Genomic DNA, 24,117 nt, shown 5'->3' with positions numbered 1-24,117 from the left:
ATTAAATGTCATAGCTGCCAACTTTTGAAAATGAAAATTCGGGAGATTTTCGCGCAAACCCGTATTTTATGCTAAAACCACTCCCTATAGGGATTTTTCCAAATAAAATAGGGATTTTCCAAACATAAAAGTTAAAGCGTAGGGAATAAAATCCCTACTCAAAAACTGAAGTCAAATTAAAATAAGGATTTTACACACATGGAAGTTAAACCCTTGGGAATAAAATTCCTACGCAAAAAACAAGTGAAATTGGAGGCCTAAACTTCAATGATGTAAAAATAAATATTATGTTCAATCAGAAACGCTGTGACCAAACATTCTGCGCGAATGACCCCAAAATCATCGGAAGATGAAGGAAAACACTGTCAATTTTTGAAGAACACTGACTTTTTGTGACACTTGCTTGATGTTTTTTTTTCACTTCACGACTGATGATGGCAGTCTTTCCATGACCGATGTTTATGTCCGTAACACAACTTGTACAAAAAGGAAAAGTCAGCCCTCTTCTGGAACGTTTGATGAAAGGAAATTCATCGGAATAAGTATCCTTAAAATTGATTAAATATGGTTTTGCTTATCATTATTCATGCTTTGTTATATCGCACGTACGTAACTTCAATTATTATCCAGGACTATTGGCTGCTAAGCCATTTCCCTGCACGATAAGACAAACAACTTTCTTGTTACCATCAGAGGGTTTGTAAAACTTCCTTAAAAAGGGAATTTCCCCATTTACGACGTGTGACGTCATTTCGAAAGGGGAAAAAAAGAGGCTTCATGCCCCACAAGAAATTCCTTAGGGATTGTTTTCATAAGCGGGGATTTTTTTTAATAAAGTAGGGAATGTTTAGGGACAATTAGGGATTTTTGTGATTTTCGTAAAAATTCGGGAGATTTAAGAACTTTTCGGGAGATCGAGCGATGAAGATAAAATTCGGGAGACTTGGCAGCTATGAAATGTGGTTAAAATTTTTCGGAATTTGCCTGGAAGGGCCTCAGAAAAATCAAGATGGCTCTGCCACTCGTCTTTTTGGTAAAATGTGCTACTTTCCCTACCAAAACCTATCAAGGAAATTTATTTTAAATGAGAGAATCATCGATACAATGCCAAATAATACAAATGTAGTAGATTACAATTAATGGTTCTGCCAAAGCAGAAATCGTATAGTTTTTAAAGTTATTGGGGGGGGGGGGGTGTATGTGGACCATCATTTGGTGGTTTTGTTAATTTTTCATTTGCTTAGTTTGAGGGTTCAACAAATAGAGTAGTCATTAAAAACTTCTGTCTGGGTGGAAAAATTCATTTCAACAGCAACTAACATTCAAAATTATGGTGCACATTTTGTGTATAAGTCCAAGTAAAAAAAATCCAGGGATGATTTTTCTTTTCATTATGCAGAGTTGCCAGCTGCTATGAGACACTCCCAGTACTACGGAAATTGGTTTTTAAAAAATTGAGTTAGAGTTTCTTGTGGGGTTTTATTTTTATAAAATCTCATCGATCTTTACTGTAATGAAGAATTCGTATACATATGTGAGAGAAGACAAACTCGGAGCTGATCTGTTTTGTCTATGCCCAGAAGACAATCTGTAAAGCCAAGTCTAAACCAGCCTCTCTAACAAGACCGACCTATAGCAGAAAGCCTCCGTGCGAACCCACTGAAGTCATTCATTTCACCTATCGTCATTGCATATACTGCAAAAACATATTTATATATGTCATCCTGCTTTATCTAATGGCTGCAGGTGAAAGTGATACCAAAGCTTCGTGTGAAGGCTTTCTGCTATGCTATAGAAGGTGTTGGCTCTACTTGATGCCCAAAAACCTGTTTTCTGTCAAACCGTCCCACACTGTGGGTAAAAGACAGATTTTTAAATGGTTCAGTGTGGCAGGTCCGGACCAGGCTTCATGTGCATGGTCGAACTTGTGTCAGAAAGAATGTTTCGTCGTAAGAGCTCCGATACAAAGAAAACAGGAATCTAGGGTTGCTAGACGCCCCTATATATGGCTAACAATGACATATGCAGGTTGGGATTGCATTGAATATTCATGAATTAAGGGATTCAGAGACCTCGGAACATTGTTCTGGGTGGGGCTCATGTGCCCTCTAAGTTCCAGTGCCACTGAACTTTGAACTAAAATTAAAAATTTGAGTGATTATTTTTTATTGTACTATGATTATGTTGTCCTAAGAGGATACCCCCATGGCAAAGCTGAACATTCATCACTACTGATGAGCTTTAAGCCAATGTTGGCATGTCTGATTATACCACAAGGGCTTCGGGCTGATTCTACTGGGTTTTTTTTTCCACATTAAAAATTCATAGAAGGGCTTCTGCTGCAGGATGGGGGGGCATGAGGACTAACGACATGAATTCAGATTGCCAGACATTTGTTACAATGCCTTATATGAAGGCATTTTCTTGGGTTGAGAGCATCAAATTTCACCTGGTTTCAAGCACTATGGTGCTCTGTGAAATACTCAAAAATGCTCTATAAAACTTACAAATTGTTTCATTCAATAATTAACATTAAGCTTGTAGTGACCTATATCTTGGTTAGCAATTAATGGCAGCGCTATACATAACAAGCATTACACAGAAACAAACTTCGCGTGCATGTATGGTTAAGTAGTAGTAACATGTTTTTCTCTGATAGTGATGGTAACCTATCAACGAAATTGGTGTGAGCTCTTATAATAATGGACTCTTGCGCCTTCACTGTATTGCATTCGTAATTAACTTTTGTTCTTTCTATTTTGAAAGACAGACTGCAACACCTCTACTGAACACAACTATTTATCGCCCTTATACCAGTGGTGCCAAATCAGAGTAGAAAGGGCAAAAAAAAGCAGCTTTGACCATAAATAGGTTCAGCAGGTAGCCCGTCTTAGACACAAAAAATGTTTGATTTCAGTGAAATAATTGCCAAACTGGTTTCTTTGATGGTCAAAATTGTTTTTTTGTCAGCCTCAGAGGGAACTTGATATTTATTAGTAATGACATAAATTGTCTAAATACGCAAATAATGATATTTTTTAATTATATATAACAGATTATTATTATATATAACATTAAGTATTCAGGTACAGCACTTCAGCCGAGGATCAACAGTGAGACCATTTTGAGATCAACACAGCTTCATGTTTTGTTTACCTCTTCTCTTCATGAAGAATGGAGGTAAAATTGCTGCATCTGAACACATTTTCGGCATACATCAGGAGAAAGAAACTGAGCCTTCTCAGCATGGAGTTTCACCACCTTGAAGAAACCACAAATGGCTAGTGTACAACACATATTTGGCATTTAACTGTTTGTTAGTGAATGAATATTAATAAATAAATGTACAACCAACCAAGCCCTTCGCCTCTCTCGATCCTGTGCATGCAATGTTAACCTCATCCGCCACCGCGATTGCCGAAACTGCGTGATGGACGATATCCACTGCTACCACCAGTTCCAGTCAGAGGATTATAATCATGCCCTCGTAATCGGGCACCTTTATCACCATTGGGTCTCGTGTTCCAGTCTGCAGCCGCGGGGAGTCCAGCATCTTCGTCCAGGGTTTTTGCAGAACGGCCAGTTTGGACGCACTCCCACTTTTTGATCTTCTCCTGGCGTTTCTCTTCTTCTGCCTGTTTGAGAAAATATTTTGGGAAACTCAAAATGAGCCAATTGTGACAGTGCTGTCATGAGGGCAAGGGAACTAAGGGAGAATAAATATCGGGTAAGACAATGGTGCCAAGATAATGATCACTAGGGTAAGGGGCTACAAGATGCCAGAAGTTCCAAAACCACTGCTATTCAGTGAACACTCGGGTAGAAACAATTTATTGTTGGTTCCAGAACTTCTGTATAAACTAGACACACCACAACTGAATGATACATCATTGGGAATAAATATCTTGCACAAAATTTACCATGCATTACCTTCTTCACTTTCTCAGCGTGCTCTCTAGCTTTCTGATCCAGTTCTTCTTGGAGGCGGCGGCGTGATCTCTCCAGACCTTCTTGCAAGGAAATTAGCCTTTCTGGATCTGTCGAAGAAATAAGAAATTTTGAATGATAAATTTAATTTTTTAGTGACACAGCTTAGTTTATCACAAAGAAAAACAGTAGGGCAGAGATTTTACATGTTCTATTTAAACAAAAGAATCATGTCAATGAAATGAATCAAAACAGTCAACAAGAGAGGAGCAACTTAATACTAGTTCATCAAAACCAATCACTGTCGTAACTAGGGATTTTGGTTTCTTAGTAATCACTACAGCCTAGAAGTTTTGGCACTAAAAATGGTTAAAAAAATCATTTATAATTAATCGAAGGAAAATGATTAGAAGCTAAGATATTAAGGGTCCTAAATCTGGTTAAAAAATTATTTGCAATCATTCCGTCTGTTTTAATTATGGTTTAATTTAGACAATAATTCAGTTATTATAAATTGATTCCACGCCAAAAAAAGTCTCAGGATTAGGACAATGTGGCCACACATCTGGGGGCCGCTATGGTCAATTTAATCAAATACTAAATATGTATCTAAAATAAATAGTTTCTTGTTTGCAGTGCATTTATGGCATGAAACAATGCTGACCATATCGGCTCCTACTCCATCCTTTACAAGAAATTTCTCATTTTTCTCACACATGGGCTGCATTAGTCTGAAACGTAAGCATTAGTAATTTAGCCAAAGCAGAGTGGTTTTTTTTTTGCCATCCTATGTTAAGCATAATCTGCATCAGGAAACAACAGTACTTCATTGTTACAATGGCCCCTTACAATAATAGGAGGGCCCCTGTGAATTTGGCTTCCTGGCAGAACTTGTTAGCTATATAGGAAAACCGCAAGGGAAGAAGCATCCAGGGGACTTCCTAATTGCAGGGGAGATGCTATAGAGTGCAAACTGCACGAATAAAGTGCCAAAAAAACCTCTGGACTGCAAAGGGTTAATGCATGGCAGTACCAAGTTTTGAATCCCTCAGGCACTTGCACCAATGCCGTCTTAATGCATGGGCTCATCCGGAGTCCATGCATGATTCTTCTTGCAAGCCCCAACCGCCTCCTACAGTGAACGGAAATCATTTCCCCTAATTTTTTTTGACTTTTCACTTCAGATTTGATGCCTTTCCTAAGAGCAGACAAACCATTTACCCTAATTTTTTTCGGTCAATAACATTTTTTTTGCCCTTTCATCTTGGATTTAGCACCCCACCTAGAGCGGACAGAAACCATTTTCCCTAATTTTTTTGGTACATAAGATTTTTTTTTTGCCCTTTCATCTTGGATTCACGCCCTCTAAGAGCGGCGCCGCATGTGGCCGTACGGATCACACGTCTCATCAGCCACCCCTGCATTCATAATTTTCAACTGAAATTTAATTTTTTGTCTAAGTTATGATTTGTCTAGTTATGATTGTAATGAGCTACAGCTCCTTAAAATGCCAGGCTGCTAACACTTTTCCTTTGGGAATGCTCCGAGTTGTGAAACGGGGGTGTGTGTCTGATCTTCAAAGAAAACTCTCATCTGCTGATCAAAACGTGAGTGTTATCGCTAGATAGCTGATAACAATTCCTTATCCTGCTGTCTTTTCCAGCGATTTCTGAAAAATCACTTGGGGCAGCAAATTCGTTCTTTGTTCAAAGATGGACAGTGAGTCTTCCCTCTTTCAAAGGCTCTGCCTTAGCTTGATCAACATTTCCCTGCATTGATAAACAGATTCAAGGAAAATGAAAATAGAATAGATTTTGTCAGTCGCGATGAGTATTGTGAAAGCATGGAGTATTTTGTATCATTTCAACAAAGTTCAAAATAAAATGCAGCAATCTGTTAAAAAATAAACTCCTTTGAAGTGTGAATTTTACTTTGATTGTATTCAGTTTGTCGTTCTTGCTCCCTCCTCCTCTCTTGCCACCTCTGCAGGCTCGGTCTCAAAGAGGTCCATATCAGGTTGACAGTGACAGCAAAGAACAGAATATGCCATCCGTAGGAAGACAGGAAACCGGTCACTGGAAAGATAAGAGCAGAGTTTTTTTCAGACACTGCAAATAAACATCAAGTTATACTTTTGGGAAAAGCACATCTTTCAAAACTGAGCAGAGTTTTCAATTGTTGCTAAAATCTCTAAAAACTGGACAGTAACAGGCAATGAAACTGCTATGGCAAATCACAGTGGATTGAAATGAATTCCACAAAAAAAATTTAGAATGACAAATATTCGCTAAGATTCTGTAAGCTGGGTTGCACCAATTTTGGCAATTACTTTTTGGAGCCAACTGATTACCTTGGCGCTTTGGCTTTCATCATTTTTCAAGCTTGCATGTGCACTAACCTTATCTATATTAACTTCACATTTTCATTTTTTGTTACCACTAGCATGGTTTCGAACAGCGATCACACCAAGAAATTTGGTTGGTGCTGAGTTCGCAAGAATAAGAATTCAAAACTCAAAATGTGATGAGTTGCTGAACCTCATCACCAATACTTTCTTTCTTCACTGGTTCTAGAATTCCTCCTGATGATGTTCTAGTTTGCCAAAAAAGAAGTGCAGAATTTCTTTTGGTCTGGCATCTTGATTTTCAAGATACTGAAGTTGTATGGCGAGCAAAATAATTCCAGGTCACCAAGGTGCAAAAACCTTGGCAAAATTGGAAAATCACCAAATTTGGCGAAACCATACTCACGAAATCTTAGTCTGCATATATTAGTCATAATAATCAGCTTGATTTCAGTGAAGAAGAAAATTCAAGCTGGCTTCATTTAGAATATGGGAAGAAACAAAATAGTTTTGATAGGGAAAAGGTCTGGGCCAAAATGTGGGAATGTCCCAGAAAAATGGGTCACATGGTCATCCCGAAAGTTCCCAGATTTTTTTTATCATTTGCATGGCATGTTTTCTTCGCCAGCAAAATGTTTTTCCATGTGACAAACTACAGGTTTCTCGAGTCTAAGAATTGGTTCCTATGTGACTTTATTAGTCCACAAATGAAATTTACCAATGTACTCATTAGTAGGTCAAGCAAAAAATAAGTTCGAGTAACACATGTTTAATTATGAGGACAACCCTGCACTTACGCGTGTCAAACAATGAAGACAAAACTTCTGGATTCTCGTCTTTAGGTGCATCCATAATTCTTCAAAACTGAAAGAAGAAAATCAGTCAATTTTTAGATATCCAAAATAACTTTTGTGTGAAACAAGAATAATCTATTAACTTTGAATGAAGCATTTTTTCAGTGTTGCAGAAACACAAGAGACGAATGATGTCAATAGTTATTATGTCAGCATCAAGTGGGTTAATTGGCATAAACATTTTTAGTTTGGCTTCTTTCTTGGTGATAATAGTCTTTATATAAACATCGCTCACACTACAGTTTTTCATTCGATCCCGGTTTTGTCAGTACAATGGTTTCTATCATTTTGTCACATCATGGTAATTTTTCTGCACACAAGGGCTAATTAGATAGGGATCTGAAATTTATTAGCTGATTTGGAATGGCAGTGTTTGAAATTTTTGCCTTTTTACACTCACTGAGGGATTACTGCACCAATTCCTTGGTGTGGAATCCCCTGCAGCAGCAATCTTTTTCCTTGGTCATGTTGTTGCCATTTCCGTTGTACCTCAAAATCAAGAAAGTTTATGACAAGGGTGAATTGTGTATTAAACTTGCAACACCTCTAAGCCTCCTTTGGTACTTTAGAAGACTTTCTTTTTGCAATGCGCTACTACACCCCAGTACAATGGGTGAAGAAATGAGCCGATAAGATGATGAATATGTGTGCTGTGGCTTCAATGGAAATACTACTCGCAACTTTTTAAAAACGTTAAAACTTTTTTTTAATTTTTCATTAGACATGAAATTTCCAAAGCAAATTTTCTTTTTTTTTTGCAAATTTTAAAATGGCTCTTGAGCCTATTCTTGAAGCTGGCCCCTGGTACAGCTTTCTAGTAAATTAATGATATAAAAATAAAGGAAAGGCCGCCGCTCGACCAGAATGACCAACTGCCCTGATAATCGCCGAGTGGTCATACAGTCATAAAGTGACACTCTCTCTCATCACAAGGACCCAGGCTCGAATCCCACCGACAGAACAGTGTGGTCGCTGCTGTTGATTTTCCGAGATTCCCAACTTTAAGATATGAACGTGAGCCTGTCTCCATGTTAACACGTCTTGCAACAGAACAACAATACAAATACTTGATAATTACATTTCTTTCATTCCTGGTTTGAAACATAGATGGGAAAACTAAAATTCACACACAACATTAAATACGCATTCTGACTGTTAGATATACGAGAGGGTACCATGATGATAGACCCGAGTTATGCTCCGTTCATAATAAGCAAATATTATGGTATGTAGGTCTTGCAACAAACCTAAAATAAAACAATATTCAATCATTACACTTCACTCACAGTTTAAGAAATAGGTGGCAGCATTAAAACTCACACCAGATACGCACTCAGACTCTAGGTTACCAGAGTGAACTTCCAGCACAACTCATAAGGTAGTATAAATTGCCCATGGCAATAGACTTCTTCACCAAACACCAATTCTGGCCATATCCCTATATTGCAATTTACTGCCATTAGTGAGATGGGTTAGAAGATTAATTAGATGGGAAGTGAAGGCACTGTCTATCAGTGGTCACCTAGAGTTCGTTAGAGAAAATATCTTATCTATATCCTCCCTTGGGTTCGAACCCGGGACCCTGACAACAACCTTCACCGATGGTAGACGAGCACCTTACCACCATACCACTCGGGCACTAACATCGCAATAGACCGGAACTGTGCTCTGTTTGAATGAAAATCCCCTAGACCGAACTATTTAAGAGGTTTACAGAAAAAAGTGAAATATACATGTATATAGTAAAACCTTTCTTTTACAGACACCGGCAGGACAACACAATTTGGCTGTGAAAGAAGGGTGACTATTAATCAGGGTTTGAAACACATAATCTTATTATACACTGGTATATTATTATTTGGTTGTAAAAGAGGGGTGACCGTTAAGAGAAATTTTACTGCACATTATAACATTGTGTGGAAAACACTTCATTTTTGAATGGTAGAGTTTTAAATTGGAATGGGGGAGGGTAAGGCGAAGTAACAAAATTTCTAGTTAAGACTCTATAGAGAGTTTCTTACACTACAGCTCAGTCAGACTCCTTGTGGGGAGGGCATAAATATTTTAAAAAGGGTAATAAAAAAAAGCAAATATGTCACGAAACTTCATATAGCACTCATAATTAAGACAACAAATACAAATAATTTGGATATTACTGATAATTTAGTGTTGTCTATTAATATTATTTAATACACTCATAATTTTAAATAGTACTCATCGTGATATTGCTAAAATTGATTTTACATTATAGAAAGTAATTATAAGAAAAGTAAACTTTACAATTGAAACTTTTCCTCCGCATTTAAAAGGAAATTTTGCAACCCAAAACAATGATTGGGAAAATTAGTAAACTTTGTGTGGGCGGCTTTGACTGTAATGAAAGAAATTCAACTTCTTTGGTTTCTGACATGGAGGAAAGAATACAAAAAAAAAGAGTTATTTGGAACGTTACATGGAACGTTGATAAGACTTGACCATATTTCTTTCAGAGAATACGGGTATTTGACATTCCCAACTATGGGAAATCGCAGTTGTCGCCAAAAAAATGCTGAAAGCCAGGGACGCCAGAACATATCTGCTCGTGTTGCTAAAGCAATACCAATCATTTGAATGGTATTGCTCAGCAATACCAATCACCATTTGAACATAGCTCAAATATTGCACTGAAAGCGCTTTTTTTTTTTTTTTAAATTAAAATTTTTGAAGACATATCCTGGGGACTCTTTCCGTGTGAGGAGTTGCATAGCTGTAGCTCTTTTTGTTTGCAAGTCATTTCAGGTCCAAGGGACTTTCTCTTACACCCTGTATATCCATTAAGCATGGGAATTAAATGAGCATAATAAAATCTGAATACCACAACGTAGTCACAGCAATAGACTTGAGACAGTACATTTCATTGCTGATTTCAGACGAATCTCAACCCTTTGAATGGCATTGAAAAGATATCTCTCCTTATTTTAGCATTGGCAAGCCCAAATATTTTGTGAAGTTAATCCCTCTCTCAGTGGAACACTTTTTCCTATACCAATGGTTCACAAACTTTTGTCAACCACGGCTCCCTTGCCTAATTCATGATTCGTCAGCGGCTCTTCAGGATAGATTAATAGCTATTTTCCCGTATGAAAGAACTTCTTCAAAGCATAAATAGATGCACAAATCAATATCGCAAGCTCGCCGTGACACCCCACATAAAGGTTGGTGATGCTTCTAGAAACAGCGATGCATACTTTGAAAAAGCTGCTCTATATATCCATTGCTTTTTCATTACGTTATACTCATTTATTGCTGAAAATCATAAGGAAGCTTATTGCTATTATGCCGTGTAAAAGGGTTAAAAAACATCAAGAGTAGTCTCATCGATGTACTTAAAAAGTACAAAAAAGTCACTGAGAAAATAAAACTTGTAAAATAGAATAAAAAAAAATAATAAATGCAATATTACCTAATAATAATGCAGCTTTATTACCTAAAGTTTATACCGCAAAAAAAAAAAAATCAGACTACAGAATCGTTTATTCCAGCGCTATTACCAAAATTAAAATTCAAAGCTCAACACACATAAATATAAATAAACAAACAGAAACATATATTAAAAAAAACAAAACATCCTAGTAAAATGAGATGCTGTATATTGAGATTCAAAGAGGAAGGAGGAATGGTTCGACGTTTGGTCTTCCATTTTTCATGACTTCTGGCAGTGTGAGGGAGAATTTGTGAAAAAAAATCCATAAATGACTTCAAATATAAAAGAAGAAAAGATACACAACGTCTTAATTATCACCATGAAGTTATCGTCTAAAACACCAGGAAACCTCTCCGCTACTACTTCCAAAACGCATGTGAATAATCATTTTAGCATTCTATATTTACAGAAGACAAATCTCAACGATGATTCTTGTGCACGAAAGAAAAGATGATTCGATAAATGAGATCAAACACTGATTACATGCACCATGAAAATTGAGATAACAATGCCTCGTGCATCTATTTTCTGCGCATACACGCATACGCAAATGAAATATACGTCCTGTTGTACAATGGAAAAAGTGAAGGAAATTTTTTAAGTAATTAAAAAAAGTATTTTAAATCACTATATTTATTTTAATTTGCGTGTTTTTTTAATTACTTTTCCGCACTGCCAACAGTAAAAGCCACCATCCACTCCCCCCCCCAATAGGCGTAAACTTGTATCCGGCCCACGTGCCCCTCCAATAATTTTGAAGGACCGGCTCAGCCCCCCCCCCCCCCAAAAAAAAAAATTCAAGTGGATACGTTTCCCATATTTGGCTCGGAAAAACAATTTTTATGATTAAAAAAATTGTCCCAAAAAAAGTTTAGTAAAAACTCTGCTCGAAATTTTATTTTAATACTTTTTTAAATCACAAACGACTTGTCAGTAGTTGTTTCTTTTTTTGGAACAATTTGTAGTATTTTCCTCACGGTCAACGACGACACACGATTTCCAATTATCATTCTCCCTCGATGCCAATCGTAGCTGCCTTGCTCCCGCTGTCGGAAAACTCAGAAGTATCTCTTCTTCTTTTGTTTGAACGTGACCCTTGGGGAAGAAGGCTCCCAGACGATGCAAGAGGAAAAGAGAGGTTAAAAAATGTGCCAATAAAAAATGATTGAAACCAAAACAAGTACACTCCGAGAGCCATATTTTACTTATCGAGTTCAGGAGCCCGGGCCAAAATATTTTTGACAAAATACCAAATTAATAATAACACTGAGACAAATAAACAATAGCTAAATTAAATGCAGTGAAACCTCGATATAACGATTGTGGACCAGGAAAAAATATCGTTGTAGAAGGATTATCGCTATATCGAGAGGCAGCATTATCATCACATGCCCTGAAATTTCTGTTCCTGTTGGCATCTTTTCTGAATCAGCGTTGTTAGTACCCTAAAAAAATGCGCTTTTGAGTATTTATTCCCCATAAAAATAATTTAATTGATTAATTGATAAATAAAATTAATTTGGATGTATTGCTCTCGTAAAGAGCTTAATCGCAATACGCCGTGGCATGGCCCTCACATCCTGTAGTAGGGCGCCTAGGCTGGAATCTTGGCGGGCCCCTAGCCAGACTTCTCACGGGCCTCTACATAGTAAATTTACAGCGTGAAAAATGAAAAAATGACAAGAATCATTCCGGACCATTGGGCTGGAGCCCTGTCAGCCCCACCAATGTTGGGGGGGGGGCATGCAGATGCGCCCACATGAAGCAAACATTGGGGGGGGGGCTGAAAGTTGCTGGTCGTTCCGTATATTCGAGACTCAATCGTGAACACAGGAGAGAGGGTGCATTGCATTGTTTTCTCAGAAATTATTGGTGAGGGGCTCACAAAATGATTTAATAATAATTATTATTATTATAATGATCAAAATGCTAAATATTTATTAAGCTCTAGGACGGACCGAATGGGTCCCTAAGAGCTGCATAGTGTATGTTTTGTCTTTTTGTTCTGTTGTCTTTATTTTATTTTGTATATTTGTATTCATGTATTTATGTGTGCTGTTCTGAATTATTAAATTAAAAAAAATAATAAAAATAAAAATTTATTGGGGGGGGGGACCCTCAACTGGCTCTGTCGGTCCAGGGAATTAATTTTAAAGAAGTTAAGTTTTGTTTGAACCAGTCATTGCAAAAAAATAACGTGTGGCGTGTAAAACGCTGTGGTGTTTTCACAAAAACTTTTGGCCCTGGGCAGCAATTTTGAGAAGATGGCAAATTTTAGGGGAAACAAAAACTATCAAAGTTATCGACTTTGGAGGTGATGTAAAACTACATTTGTTTCACTCCTTTCCCGCCCCCCCCCCCACACTCAACAGCAATTATCTACACTCTTAGTTAAAACCCTGTCCGCGGCACCCAGAAAGTGCTGCAACAAACAGATTGGGAATCACAGCCCTATAAAAATACAGTACAGTATAGTGTACATTCAATATAATTTATCTGCAAAGTATCTCTCAGCAATGGGCCCCCCACGTCATCGAACAAGGCTTCTGGATTGAGATGTTTTGTGGGTACCAGGACAGGATTTTCCAATCCCCCCCCCCCCTCCCCATCTGTTGTGAATCTATATGGTAAAAATCGGAAAAACATTCCTCCGGAGACTCCAGCCAGGAGCGCTGGGGAGGACCTTCTTTCATGGGAGAACCACGTGGCTCACCCTCCAGAAATCATTGATACCTCGGTATAACCTCGACCACTGTTACCATCAACACGTCTATAATGTCAGTTTCTTAGAATCCTGCTAGCTTAAATGGCAAAACGTTTACTCGTTATTAAATCGAATTAAACGTTAATGAAGTCATATTTATTCGGTACTCAGGTGTGACGTTATACCGAGGTCTGACTGATGTTGGAATGTCATCGGACTCGGAAAGCGGTTTGTTGCAGGGAGCAGATCACCACGAGATTCAGAAATAAAAATTTGTTATAAGCATATATTTGTAATTGTTTCCACAAATATTGAACACTCATGGCCCTCACATCCTAGAGCAGGGCCCCTAGGCTGGGATCTTTTGCGGGCCCATTATGGTGAATTTATAAAGTGAAAAAACAAAAAATGATGCGAATCGTATCAGGGCTGGAGCCTTGTCAGTCCCACCCTTGTGGGGGTCACGTCTGGCGCTTGCTGGGGTCTGCGTCGTTTATCCCCGGGGTTTACAAAACCGGATTGTGCTTAAAATGAACACCTCCCTGACCGAATGCATTGTCATCTTCCCGCCATTTCATGTATTCAACACTCCCTCCTGTGATTTGCTTCCTGTTGTTGAAATTCTCGGTGGTCCTGAACGCGATGCCCGAGGGCACCATCACCATGGCCCTCGAAATTACTACTACGGATATTGTTAGCAACATACTGGTTTTTTTTCCGAAACCAAACGTTTCTATACGAAATAAGAAAAATCGTATTTTGCAGACTGTACATACTGAACACGTGCATTCAATTAACAATAATTGGATCTGTCCGCCTTTTCTTTACTCAATGAAAAGGGAGCCGCTGATAAAAGCATACAATGAGTGAATTGCCAGTGGTTCAAGTCCCTTGCTATTTTTTTGAGTAGATATATAGTATACAGTATTTGCCACATGAGGAAAAAAACTCGTTTCTACTGCTGCACAGCCACCCATATACTTTTGTCCAACAACTTTCCATATCATGTGTGAGGGGCATTTTTGCGACCGTTTCCTATTTGCCGCTCCTAAAAGTGATCTAAAATTTGGAGTATTGGAATGATGAAACATCATTATTCTGAGCAAAAAAAGGACAATTACATAATATTTGTTGCCTCAAAGAATTTCGTAATGATACATTGATGAAGTAGATTCTGCTTCACTTCAAGGGGTAAGTCCACTTTTATCTAAATGAGTTCTTAGAATTTTATTTGTATGAATAACTCTGGAAAAACAAACTTCTGTCATTTAAATAATGTTTTGTGTTTTTTTTAATTCAGCAGTGGCTCCCACAAGGGTGCGCCTGTCCGATCTCTTGTCCTGGGGCCCGGGACATTTTTTTATCATTATTTTTTGTTTTTTCATGCTATTAAATTCACTACAAAAGGGCCCGTAAAAAGTGTGACGACGCGACATATTCGGAAGACCGTGAATATTACTGGCAGTGTTGGTTGACATGGCACTCTTGATTGGTTGCGGGGGGGGTCAAAGCCGTATTAAACAGATCCGTCAGAATTGGGAGATTGTGTGGGTGCTCGATCACCCGCGGTAGTTTGTGACATAGGTCCGAGCAACCCTCCACCCCCGAACTTATTCAGAAATCAAAATAATTTCCTCTATAAGAACAAGACAATAATCCACGAGTTCAAAACGCTCCCGACGTCCTTGGTGTTAAGAATACGGCCTTGGTTGGGATTCAGAGGCTGCTAATTTGCATCAATTCACTATAGAGGGCCCGAACACAGACATGACCCCCGCTCTGTCACTATAGTAAAAAGTCTACTCTGCGGCCCGTCTAAGATCCCAACCTAGGTGCCCTGCTTTAGGGTGGGGATTCTACGAATAAATTGTTCAGATGGAGAACAATTTTCTTTGGAACCGCAGAGATATATGAGCGAGGAGTGGCGAAAAAAATGTGGAATTTGAATTTGACGAAAAAGCCCAAAAACAGGACATTTTTGTTGAAAGCGGTACGCATGGTCACACCATATATCGAAACCGAAAGTTAGATGAACGCAGCGAGCAATAACAATCATTTTTTTACTTCCGTCGTCCCTGCTGAAAGCTGAATTTTTCATTTGGTTTAGTTCCCTACGAGCTGAACTGTATAGGAAGACAGAATTTTTTTTATAAGAAGTCCAAAACGAAGAAGCGTAAAAAGAAACAAACGACAGGTGGAAAAAAAATTTTCTGCTGATAAATTTACACACAGTAAAGCCGGGTTTTCCTAGGAGCAGGTTTTCTGTGCCACACGCAACGTGATTCGCCCAGCGCGATACGCCGTCACTCACCAGTAAGAAAAGCAGCATGACTGTTTTGCTACAGAGCGCAATACGCCTCACGCCAGCGCTTTACGTCGGGCGTGATTGGCCGGCTGCTTCTGGAGGAGTGAAATGCGTCGTGCGCCGCGGTTTTGCCGATATTCTCTTCACTCTAGTGTGTTTTCTTTTCCTTCCCTTCAAACCGGAGCATGCAGACGACAGAGTAGCTGATACCAAAGCTATGTACTTTATATAGCCACCCTGATCTGATGCGCCTCGCTAGGAAAACACAAACGCGTAGCGTGATTATGTAACACGTTTCTGTCGGCGCGAAATAGTTTAATTCGGTTCACGCTGTGCAACAAACCTATTCCTAGGAGGAGGTTTCCTGCGCCGCGCGCAACGTGATTCGCCCCGCGCGACACGCCGCCCACTCACCAATAAGAAAAGCAGCATAGGACTGTTTTCCTACAGAGCGCAATACGCCTCACGACAGCGCTTTACGTCGGGCGTGATTGGCCGACTGCTTCTGGAAGAGTCAAATGCGTCGTGCACCGCGCGTTTTGCCGATGTTCTCTTCACTCTTGTGTGTTTTCTTTCACTTCCTGTCGCAGACGACAGAGTAGCTGATGATAGGCCAGGGACATATATTATATATAATATAGCCATCCTGATGCACCCCGGTAGGAAAATACGAACGCGTAGCGTGATTATGTAACACGTTGCTGCCGACGCGAAATTATACTGTTCGGTTCATGCGGCGCATAACACCTATTTCCATGAAAACCCGGCTTTAGTGCTGTCATCTAGCATCAGAATTAGAGATGCCTTATGCGCAAGGGCGTAGCGAGGGGGGGGGGACTTGGGGGTCTGGTCCCCCCCCCCCCGAAATGTGAGAAAATGACCGAAAAAAGGGAAAAAGATGGCCACATCCATTGTTCTGTCACTTTGGCCCCCCCCCCGAAATGAAAGTGGTCCCCCCCCCCCGAACGAAATTTCTGGCTACGCCCCTGCTTATGCGGTGATTATAAAGAAATTTTGTTCAAGAAGGTTGAATTCTTGAATTAGTTCGACTTCCAAAAAGAAATCAACAAGCCAACTGAAAGAAAAAGTCAGTCAATTTTTTTGCCACACAAGGAAAAGCCTAAAGTAATCAACCTTGAAGAAGCAGACGAGAGGTGAAAGTAAGATTCCGCTATTTGTAGTTTACTAATGCTGTCATCTATTAGGAAAAATAAAAGTGATTTCCGTGGTGATTATAGAGTCAGGAGCGCAGACTCTTTCATTCAGTCCAGTTAATCGTTAAAAATTTTTTCGCAAACACTTAATGTAATTCGCAAGAGTGCATAATTTTACGCCATTTTTGAATTTACTGCAATTTCAGAAACAATGAGAAAAAGTTTGCTTATCTTCCACATCATTAGGGGCCATTCAAGTATTACGTAAGCAGATTTTTAGCCATTTTTGACCCCCCTCCCCCTCCTTGTCAGCAAAATCTTGTCAGCAGCTTAGAATATTTCATATCTTCAAAAAGGGTGGTTGATGACTAAGCAATATTTAAACCCCCTCCCCTTTGTCATCAAAAGTCAACAAATCCGAAACCCCATCCCCCCCGATGCCCTAGTAATACTTGAATGACCCCTTATTGAAGGATGACCATACGTCCCGTATTTCCCGGGACTTTCCCGGTTTTTTTCCTTTCTCTGCCCATCCCGACTTTTTGGCAAAAGTGCCCCGGTTTTTCCCGTTTTTTACATGACGCCTACTTGGATTTTTATTCTTTACTGAAGTCAAAGATTGAAATTCTTTTTCAACTGATAAATTATATTACAACTATAAATAATTAATTAATCTTGGTGAACGTTTTATTTCGTGGAACTCATTTTAATCCACTGCAATTTGCTGAATTGCTTCATTTCCCACTATTGCAATTTTTCCGTAATTTCAACAATATTTATCAACTTTGCTCACTTTTGGCGTCATTCTTGGCAATAATTGGCAGTGTCCCGTATTTTCCATCCCATTTCCCCATATTTCTCTCGAGAAAATATGGTCAGCTAACTTATCGGTGAAAATAAAGCCCTAACTTCTTTCAAAGAAATATGGTCAGGGCATATGCATGTTAACATGAATAATATTCGGAAATATTTGAAATTATAGAACCTGGATAATTTTGTACCTATTAATTATTTGCTGGAAAAATTTGAATAAATGCATAGAAACCATCTGAGTGCACGCAATATCACAGCCTGTAAGAAACAAAAAAAAAGGTTTCCTATTTTCTGCTGTTGGAAATAAGACACGTCTTGTGATTGGACGGCTGTCTTTCTGTGTATGAAAATTACTGTTGACACGACTGGCAACGTTGTGGCAGTGGCGGCGCGTAAATGTTTGCCAATATACAGTTTGTTTTCAAATTCCAAGGGGTTTCTTAATCGTGATTATGTGAATCTGTACTGATCGGGAAAATGGGATTCCTCAAGTACATCGAGGTCGAAAACTTCAAATCCTACAAGGGCAAACAGAAAATTGGCTGCTTGAAACCTTTCACGGCCGTCATCGGACCCAATGGCTCAGGTATTCAATGTTTCGATTTTTTGTGTTGATACCCCATTGATATCCTATTGAACAACATAATTACCATTTCTCCATTAACCAATGTCAATAGTTGAACATTCATTAATTGGATTCATTAAGTTGAATCATCCCATATGTGTATCCTTCACTCGATTCCAAGATACACTTTCCACCCGATTTTAGGACTTGCCCTATATTTTAGTGAGTCTCGCAGTGTAAAAATAGCGTGGAGGCCATTATTAAGAGATAAAGTTGTAGGGAAAATCATTGGGAACAGCAATTGTATGATCCCTTTTTGGCGATGTGTTTGCGATTTTTTCCTTTGGCGACGAAAACGTCCGAAACTATGACCGAAGAGTGAAACGGAGTCATACCTTCGGACGTCTGTCTGTCTTGCCAAAGAAACAAAATCGCCAACGCATCGCCAGGAATAGTTATAGTATAGTTTTTTTTGGTGAATTTTGTTTTCTTTGGTGAGAAAAAAGGTCCGAAAGCATGAGGGGACGACGTCAAGAGTGAAATATCGAACAGTTACATTTCTGAAATTTTGGCGGTTTTTTTCTTTTTGAAAACGCACGAAACCATGATCAGAAGTGGCCAAGAGTGAAACGGAGTCATGCTTTTGTAGGTCTTTCTTGCCAAATTGAAAAATCGGGAGAAAGGAATAATACTTTGCTTGCCAAAACGAAAAAATGACGATAAAAATGAGTAACAAAAACAATACGAGTAGTCTAATCTAAGCATGTTTTGTTTGTTATTATTTTTTTTATGTAAGTGTTTAATCATAAAACGGCTGGTAGATGATTTAACCATATTTTCTCTACATGTTACTATGCTGACTATATTTCATTACAGAAAATTGGGATTTATACACAGGAAAGTATGGAGCATCATGCCAGTTGTGGGTGAAATTCCTAATTTATTACTGAACATATTGTGGATGGGATGGGAAACTTATGGCTTCTACAAATCTTGGTCAATTATAATGCGTTTCATAAAAAAAAAATTTAAATTTATATAAAATAAATATTTTTTTTACTGACGAAAACATCCAGTAAATATTGGAAATTCAATGGACATGTCATTGAAAAAAAAAGACATTTCTTCAGAATAGTCGGTGATCCAAATGATTACAAAAAATATCGCTATGTTTTGTAAAATATGGGTAACATGTTTCACCTTATGTATTACTTTGTATTTTGATTCTTATTATGTCCATCAAAAGTTTTTTAAATGTTCAAAGCCACATGTGCTGGAATTTCAAGTAAATTGTGGGGTTTTAGTAAGAAAGTTACTACAGTAGAGTCTCATTTATCTGACCTTTGCTTATCGGATATTCAGTATTATCAGACGCCCCACTACAAAAAATATTTTTATTCTTTAAAAGTTGAAGTTTACACAAGTATGGTGGCAAAAAGAAAGTTGTAAAACATGCTAATTAGGTTTGTAATATGTAAAATTATGACATACACTGCTGGCCACCCAAATTGCAACACCAAGAAAGACAAGAGATATCGCAACAATATTTATTTTGTAGATAACATGTTGACCAAGCATCAAATGATTAAATTTATAGACTTCTGTGAAGTGTGGTTCCTGCCAAAATCCGTAGCCAGAGTAGCCGCCATTGTTGGAGATCACCGCTGCCACACGCCTCGGCATCGATTCAAAGAGACTTTGGATGTGTTCTTGGGGTACAGCAGACCAAACAGCTTCCACGCATTGCCAAAGTTGATCGGGTGTGGCAGCTGGGGGATGTAATCTGGGTCAATCGTTGAGCAACCATGGACCACATGTTTTCTATCGGCGAAAGATCCGGAGAGCGAGCTGGCCAGGGAAGCAATTCAATCTGGCGATTGACGAAGAACCTTTGGACAATGCGTGCCACGTGTGGTCGCGCATTATCCTGTTGAAATATGGCTGTGGGCAAGCCCTGAAGGTAAGGAAGGACAACTGGCTCCAACACCTCGGAGATGTAGCGCTGGCTTTTTAAAGTACCGGCAATGCGTACTAGAGGAGTGCGAGAGTGATATCCAATACCGCCCCATACCATAATACCCGGTGCAGGACCAGTGTGGCGGTTCATAACGCAGCTGTTCAGCATCCTCTCTCCACGGTGTCTCCAGACTCGAATCCGACCATCGTGGTGTTGCAGACAGAAGCGTGACTCGTCAGTAAAGACAATTTCATTCCATTGTGCCGTCCACATCCTTCTTTCATCGCACCATTGGCGGCGGAGACGTCTGTGGTTCTGCGTCAAGGGTAGACGAAGCAATGGACGTCTTGCGGACAGACCACTCTGCTGTAAACGGCGTCGAATGGTACGCGCAGACACTGGATGATGCGGTACAGACTGAATGTGCTGTGCTATGGTTCGTGATGTGGCTGAGCGATCCGTCACTGCCATACGCACAATACGCCTGTCATCACGTGAAGTGGTGCACTGAGGTGGATGCGATCGAACACGTCGGTCCGTCGTACCCTCCTGCATCCAACGATCACATATCCGCATTACAGTTGTTTGGTTTCGTCCAACACGACTACCGATTTCCCTGAAAGATAATCCACAATCTCGGTAGGCCACTATCCTTCCTCTGTCGAACTCGGATACTTGATCAAAAGATGAACGCTGTTTTCTACAAGGCATAATTGATCGTTTTTTTGAAAAAACCACAAGAAAAAAACAATTGCCGTACTTCAAATCGTCGAAATCTCCAAGCCTTAAATAGCGCTTTGAAGTGGCGCCACAGGCGCGCGTGATGTGCGTCTGCGCTGAAATTCTAATCATTTGCATATCTCACCTCCGCTAATGCATGTTGTAAATTTCATATTATTTGCATGCTTCCTTCAGGGTGTTGCATTTACGGTGGCCAGCAGTGTAGTTTGATGTTTAATAGGCGTTTTCTTAACATCTTACTAACCAACATTTTTGCTTATCCAACGTTCTGCTGGCCCGTTTATGTCAAATAAGAGAAACTCGACTACACTTTACTGCACACCAAATTCGATCACACATTGCAGTACGCCAATTTCCGAACTGTAGAAGTTCGGGGAGGGGGTAATGAAGCTACCATCGGTGGTTGCCCCAGGCTCGGCAGGTAAAAGCACCATTTGGGTGCTTGAGAAATTTACTTACTTTCACCTTCTGAAGGTTGGCGGGTCTGTAAAAAACATGAGGACATGATGAATTCCTATTTCACCAAATACCAACTCTGGCTATGCAATTTACTGCCATTCCCCAAAGCAGAATGTTTAGCACTGTTCTGCAACGAACCCTCAGCTGACTAGAAATGTTCTGCGATAAAAATCCCCATACATGTAATAGTGTTTTTTTTTTTTGTACTTTTTCTTAAATTTCTTCCAAACTGTTCTGCAGTAGAGCTAATTGTTCTGTGCAATACGTCACAGATTTTGGCACATTCTGCTTTGGGGCTGCCATTAATGAGATGGGTTGGAAATGAATGCACTGTCTATCGGTGGTCGCTTGAAGTTCATTTGGGAAGATATCTTATCTATATCCTCCCTCGAGTTCGAACCTGGGATCATGACAGCAACCTTCACGGTGGTAGACATCTTACCACCGTGTCACTCGGGCGCTTGATAAGTTCCTGGTCTTTATGACAAAAAAAACACAAGAGCACTTAATGTTATATGCGTGTGATCAACGAAGTGAAGTGTGATCATAAAACAATTTTTTTAGTATTTTGTCAGTGTGGCGTCTATTTTCTCAAAAAGTCCTTATTAAATCCCAGAAAATTTTTTGACATTTTTTCTTTAAAATAAAATGACATTGGCTCCCAAGAAATTTGGCTAACACCTGAATTTATTTTTGATTGTAGAAATTTGGCAGAATGAATCCATAATTATGATTTTTATTATGTAGTAATTTGATGGTAATTTTTCCTTAGGAAAGTCCAATTTTATGGATGCCATCAGCTTCGTTCTTGGAGAGAAGACCTCAAGCCTGCGGGTGAAAAAGCTGAGCGTGAGTTTATGAAAATTCTATAATTGTTTAATAAATGGGACAAAATGTGAAAAAAGATTCTGTATTTTCCGCTTCCTTAATGTTTTTTTGTTTTTGTTTTAGGGTGATCACATGTTCAGGTTTGAAGTAACTGTTTGGCTTGGTTCACCCTGGACTGATATGACAAGCAGGGCCATAACTAGTAATTTTGCCGCCTGGGGCAAACAATATTTTGCCGTCCCCACAACTTTAAAATTTAATAATTTTGTAATGATGTTCTTTGTTCCCAATTAAAACTGTCGCTCCTAAATTTTGCCACCCAGAGTAGTTGCTCTCTCTGCCCCCCTGTAGTTATGGCCCTGAGACAAGACATATAAAATACACAGATCGGTTAAAAACAAAAGACCGGTATTGATTTCATGCTTTTAACCAATCCAGGTGAATTCATTACCTTTTTGGATCATATTGCTTGTCATATCGATCTAGCGTTAGCCTGGCCTTATGTTTAATGGGTTTGCGTAAGGAGAATGAGATACAAGTTGATCCAACTGTTGGGCAATATTTGGCTATAATTTTGACCAGATGACATTGTTTCTTCTTTTTGGGCATAAGGTCACCATCTCGATTATGCATGTATAGGCCTATTCTTTTTGAGATAGATAAGATGAATGAAGCCCAACATTGATGGCTCAGAGTGAATAAAAAAAATCGTCATATAGCTCTTGAGCCTGCTGTACCCCCTTGTTAAGTGTAAAAGTGAACATGAAAAGAAGAAATCGGCCTGTTTGGGCATGAACCACTCTTAAGCACAAAAGTTGTGAGAAGAAAATTTAGAGATATTGGGATTTAACAACAACACTCTGTTTCCAATTCACCCGATGTTTTAATTTCTTTTTATGACTTTTTGTGAATGGTCTATGAAAAACTGCAGTCAATGCTCGTTATAATGCCCATATGTGTTATTTTTAACAGGAACTTATACATGGCGCCCCCATTGGTGCACCAGTTGCTAACAGAGCTCATGTTAACGCTGTCTACCAACAGGACGATGGCTCTGAATTGCATTTCATGAGGACTGTTGCAGGTTCGTCTTCAGAATACAAAATCAATGGACAAGTGAGTTTTTCCCCCCACAAAAAAGCTTTTTTTTAAAATGTAGTTGAACCTTATTATAACACAAACATTGGGAGGCCTGAATAAGCTGACTTCTATTGTACAAGCGGGGGAAACAAAACAAATGTGTTATGTAGGCCGGGATTACACTATAAAAGTTTGATAAAACGTCGTTTATAAAACTTGAAAAATACAACCAATAGACAGATGAGTTAAGTTCGCTCAAATGTAACAGATGTGTTTATTGGTTACATTTTTCAAGTTTTATAAAAGAATTTTTATCAAAGTTTTATAGTGTAATACCAGCCTTAAACCTGCGTTGTCCTGAAATTGGTTTTCTGTGATTGCGATTTGGACTTTGAGGTGCAAATATGTGGTGGCTTCCTATTTGAAAAAATCTGCAGAGAAAAAGGCAGAAAGTTTAACACGATATTTACAGAATGCAAAAATTCAGGGATTTGGTAGTTTGAATTTTTGTATTTAAGACAGCTGGCAGAGACTCTTGAACATGCATAACTCTGACATCCATTGAGGGTTCACAAATATGTTAGGGCTCACACAGGACACTTTCCAGCATGCACCAATTTGTCGGAAATTCCCCAAAGGAGTGCTTATGAGCTGTACGTACAGTTTAGTTGCCCTATCTTATTTCTTTCATCGTTATTTTTAATAAGTCGAAAATTGTGTTTGCCATGAAGCACTGTTTACTCTTGGGGGTGAATAGCAGTCAGAGCATAAGAAGTGCAACTCGACAACATAAATATGTTAGGGCCACACATACACTCAGAACACTCATTCCGGCATGTGCCGATTCGTTAGAAACTCTTTAGAGGAATGTGTACGAGGTGCATGTACGGTTAAGTAGTAGTAGCCACAGCATAAATGGTCAT

General features: G+C 39.0%; 2 protein-coding genes across 2 annotated transcripts in view; one reads left to right on the top strand and one right to left on the bottom strand.

Moving 5' to 3' along the window:
- Positions 1-3,018: 3,018 nt before the first annotated feature.
- Positions 3,019-9,531, bottom strand: LOC149081493 (selenoprotein S-like). Its single transcript, XM_089238431.1, has 6 exons — positions 9,406-9,531; positions 7,069-7,135; positions 5,859-6,002; positions 3,931-4,037; positions 3,356-3,635; positions 3,019-3,261 (listed from the first exon to the last, which is right to left on the bottom strand). The coding sequence occupies exons 2-5, from the start codon at positions 7,121-7,123 to the stop codon at positions 3,399-3,401; spliced, it is 543 nt and encodes a 180-aa protein (XP_089094557.1). The 5' UTR covers positions 7,124-7,135; positions 9,406-9,531; the 3' UTR covers positions 3,019-3,261; positions 3,356-3,398.
- An 8,372-nt stretch (positions 9,532-17,903) lies between these two features.
- SMC1 (structural maintenance of chromosomes 1) overlaps positions 17,904-24,117 on the top strand; it is a 29,974-nt gene continuing 23,760 nt past the window's right edge. Inside the window, exons 1-3 of the mRNA XM_089238430.1 lie at positions 17,904-18,150; positions 22,059-22,135; positions 23,087-23,230. Of these exons, the coding sequence (XP_089094556.1) occupies positions 18,042-18,150; positions 22,059-22,135; positions 23,087-23,230 (330 nt within the window). The 5' untranslated portion in view covers positions 17,904-18,041. The remainder of the gene's footprint in view (positions 18,151-22,058; positions 22,136-23,086; positions 23,231-24,117) is intronic.

The sequence above is a fragment of the Pholcus phalangioides genome, unplaced genomic scaffold (genome assembly GCF_987345545.1).
Source record: "Pholcus phalangioides strain wild (caught in Gottingen) unplaced genomic scaffold, Ppha-v1.0 ptg000010l_1, whole genome shotgun sequence".
NCBI lineage: Eukaryota > Metazoa > Arthropoda > Arachnida > Araneae > Pholcidae > Pholcus > Pholcus phalangioides.
This window is presented reverse-complemented; position numbering and strand designations above follow the sequence as displayed.

Bases quoted from the DNA above. Each gene is read 5' to 3' on its own strand.
- LOC149081493 (XM_089238431.1), bottom strand. From the start codon at position 7,123: ATGGATGCACCTAAAGACGAGAATCCAGAAGTTTTGTCTTCATTGTTT. The intron at 6,003-7,068 runs GTAAGTGCAGGG...TTATCTTTCCAG, and splicing joins GTCTTCATTGTTTGACACGC to TGACCGGTTTCCTGTCTTCC. The intron at 3,636-3,930 runs GTAATGCATGGT...TTTCTCAAACAG, and splicing joins ACGCTGAGAAAGTGAAGAAG to GCAGAAGAAGAGAAACGCCA.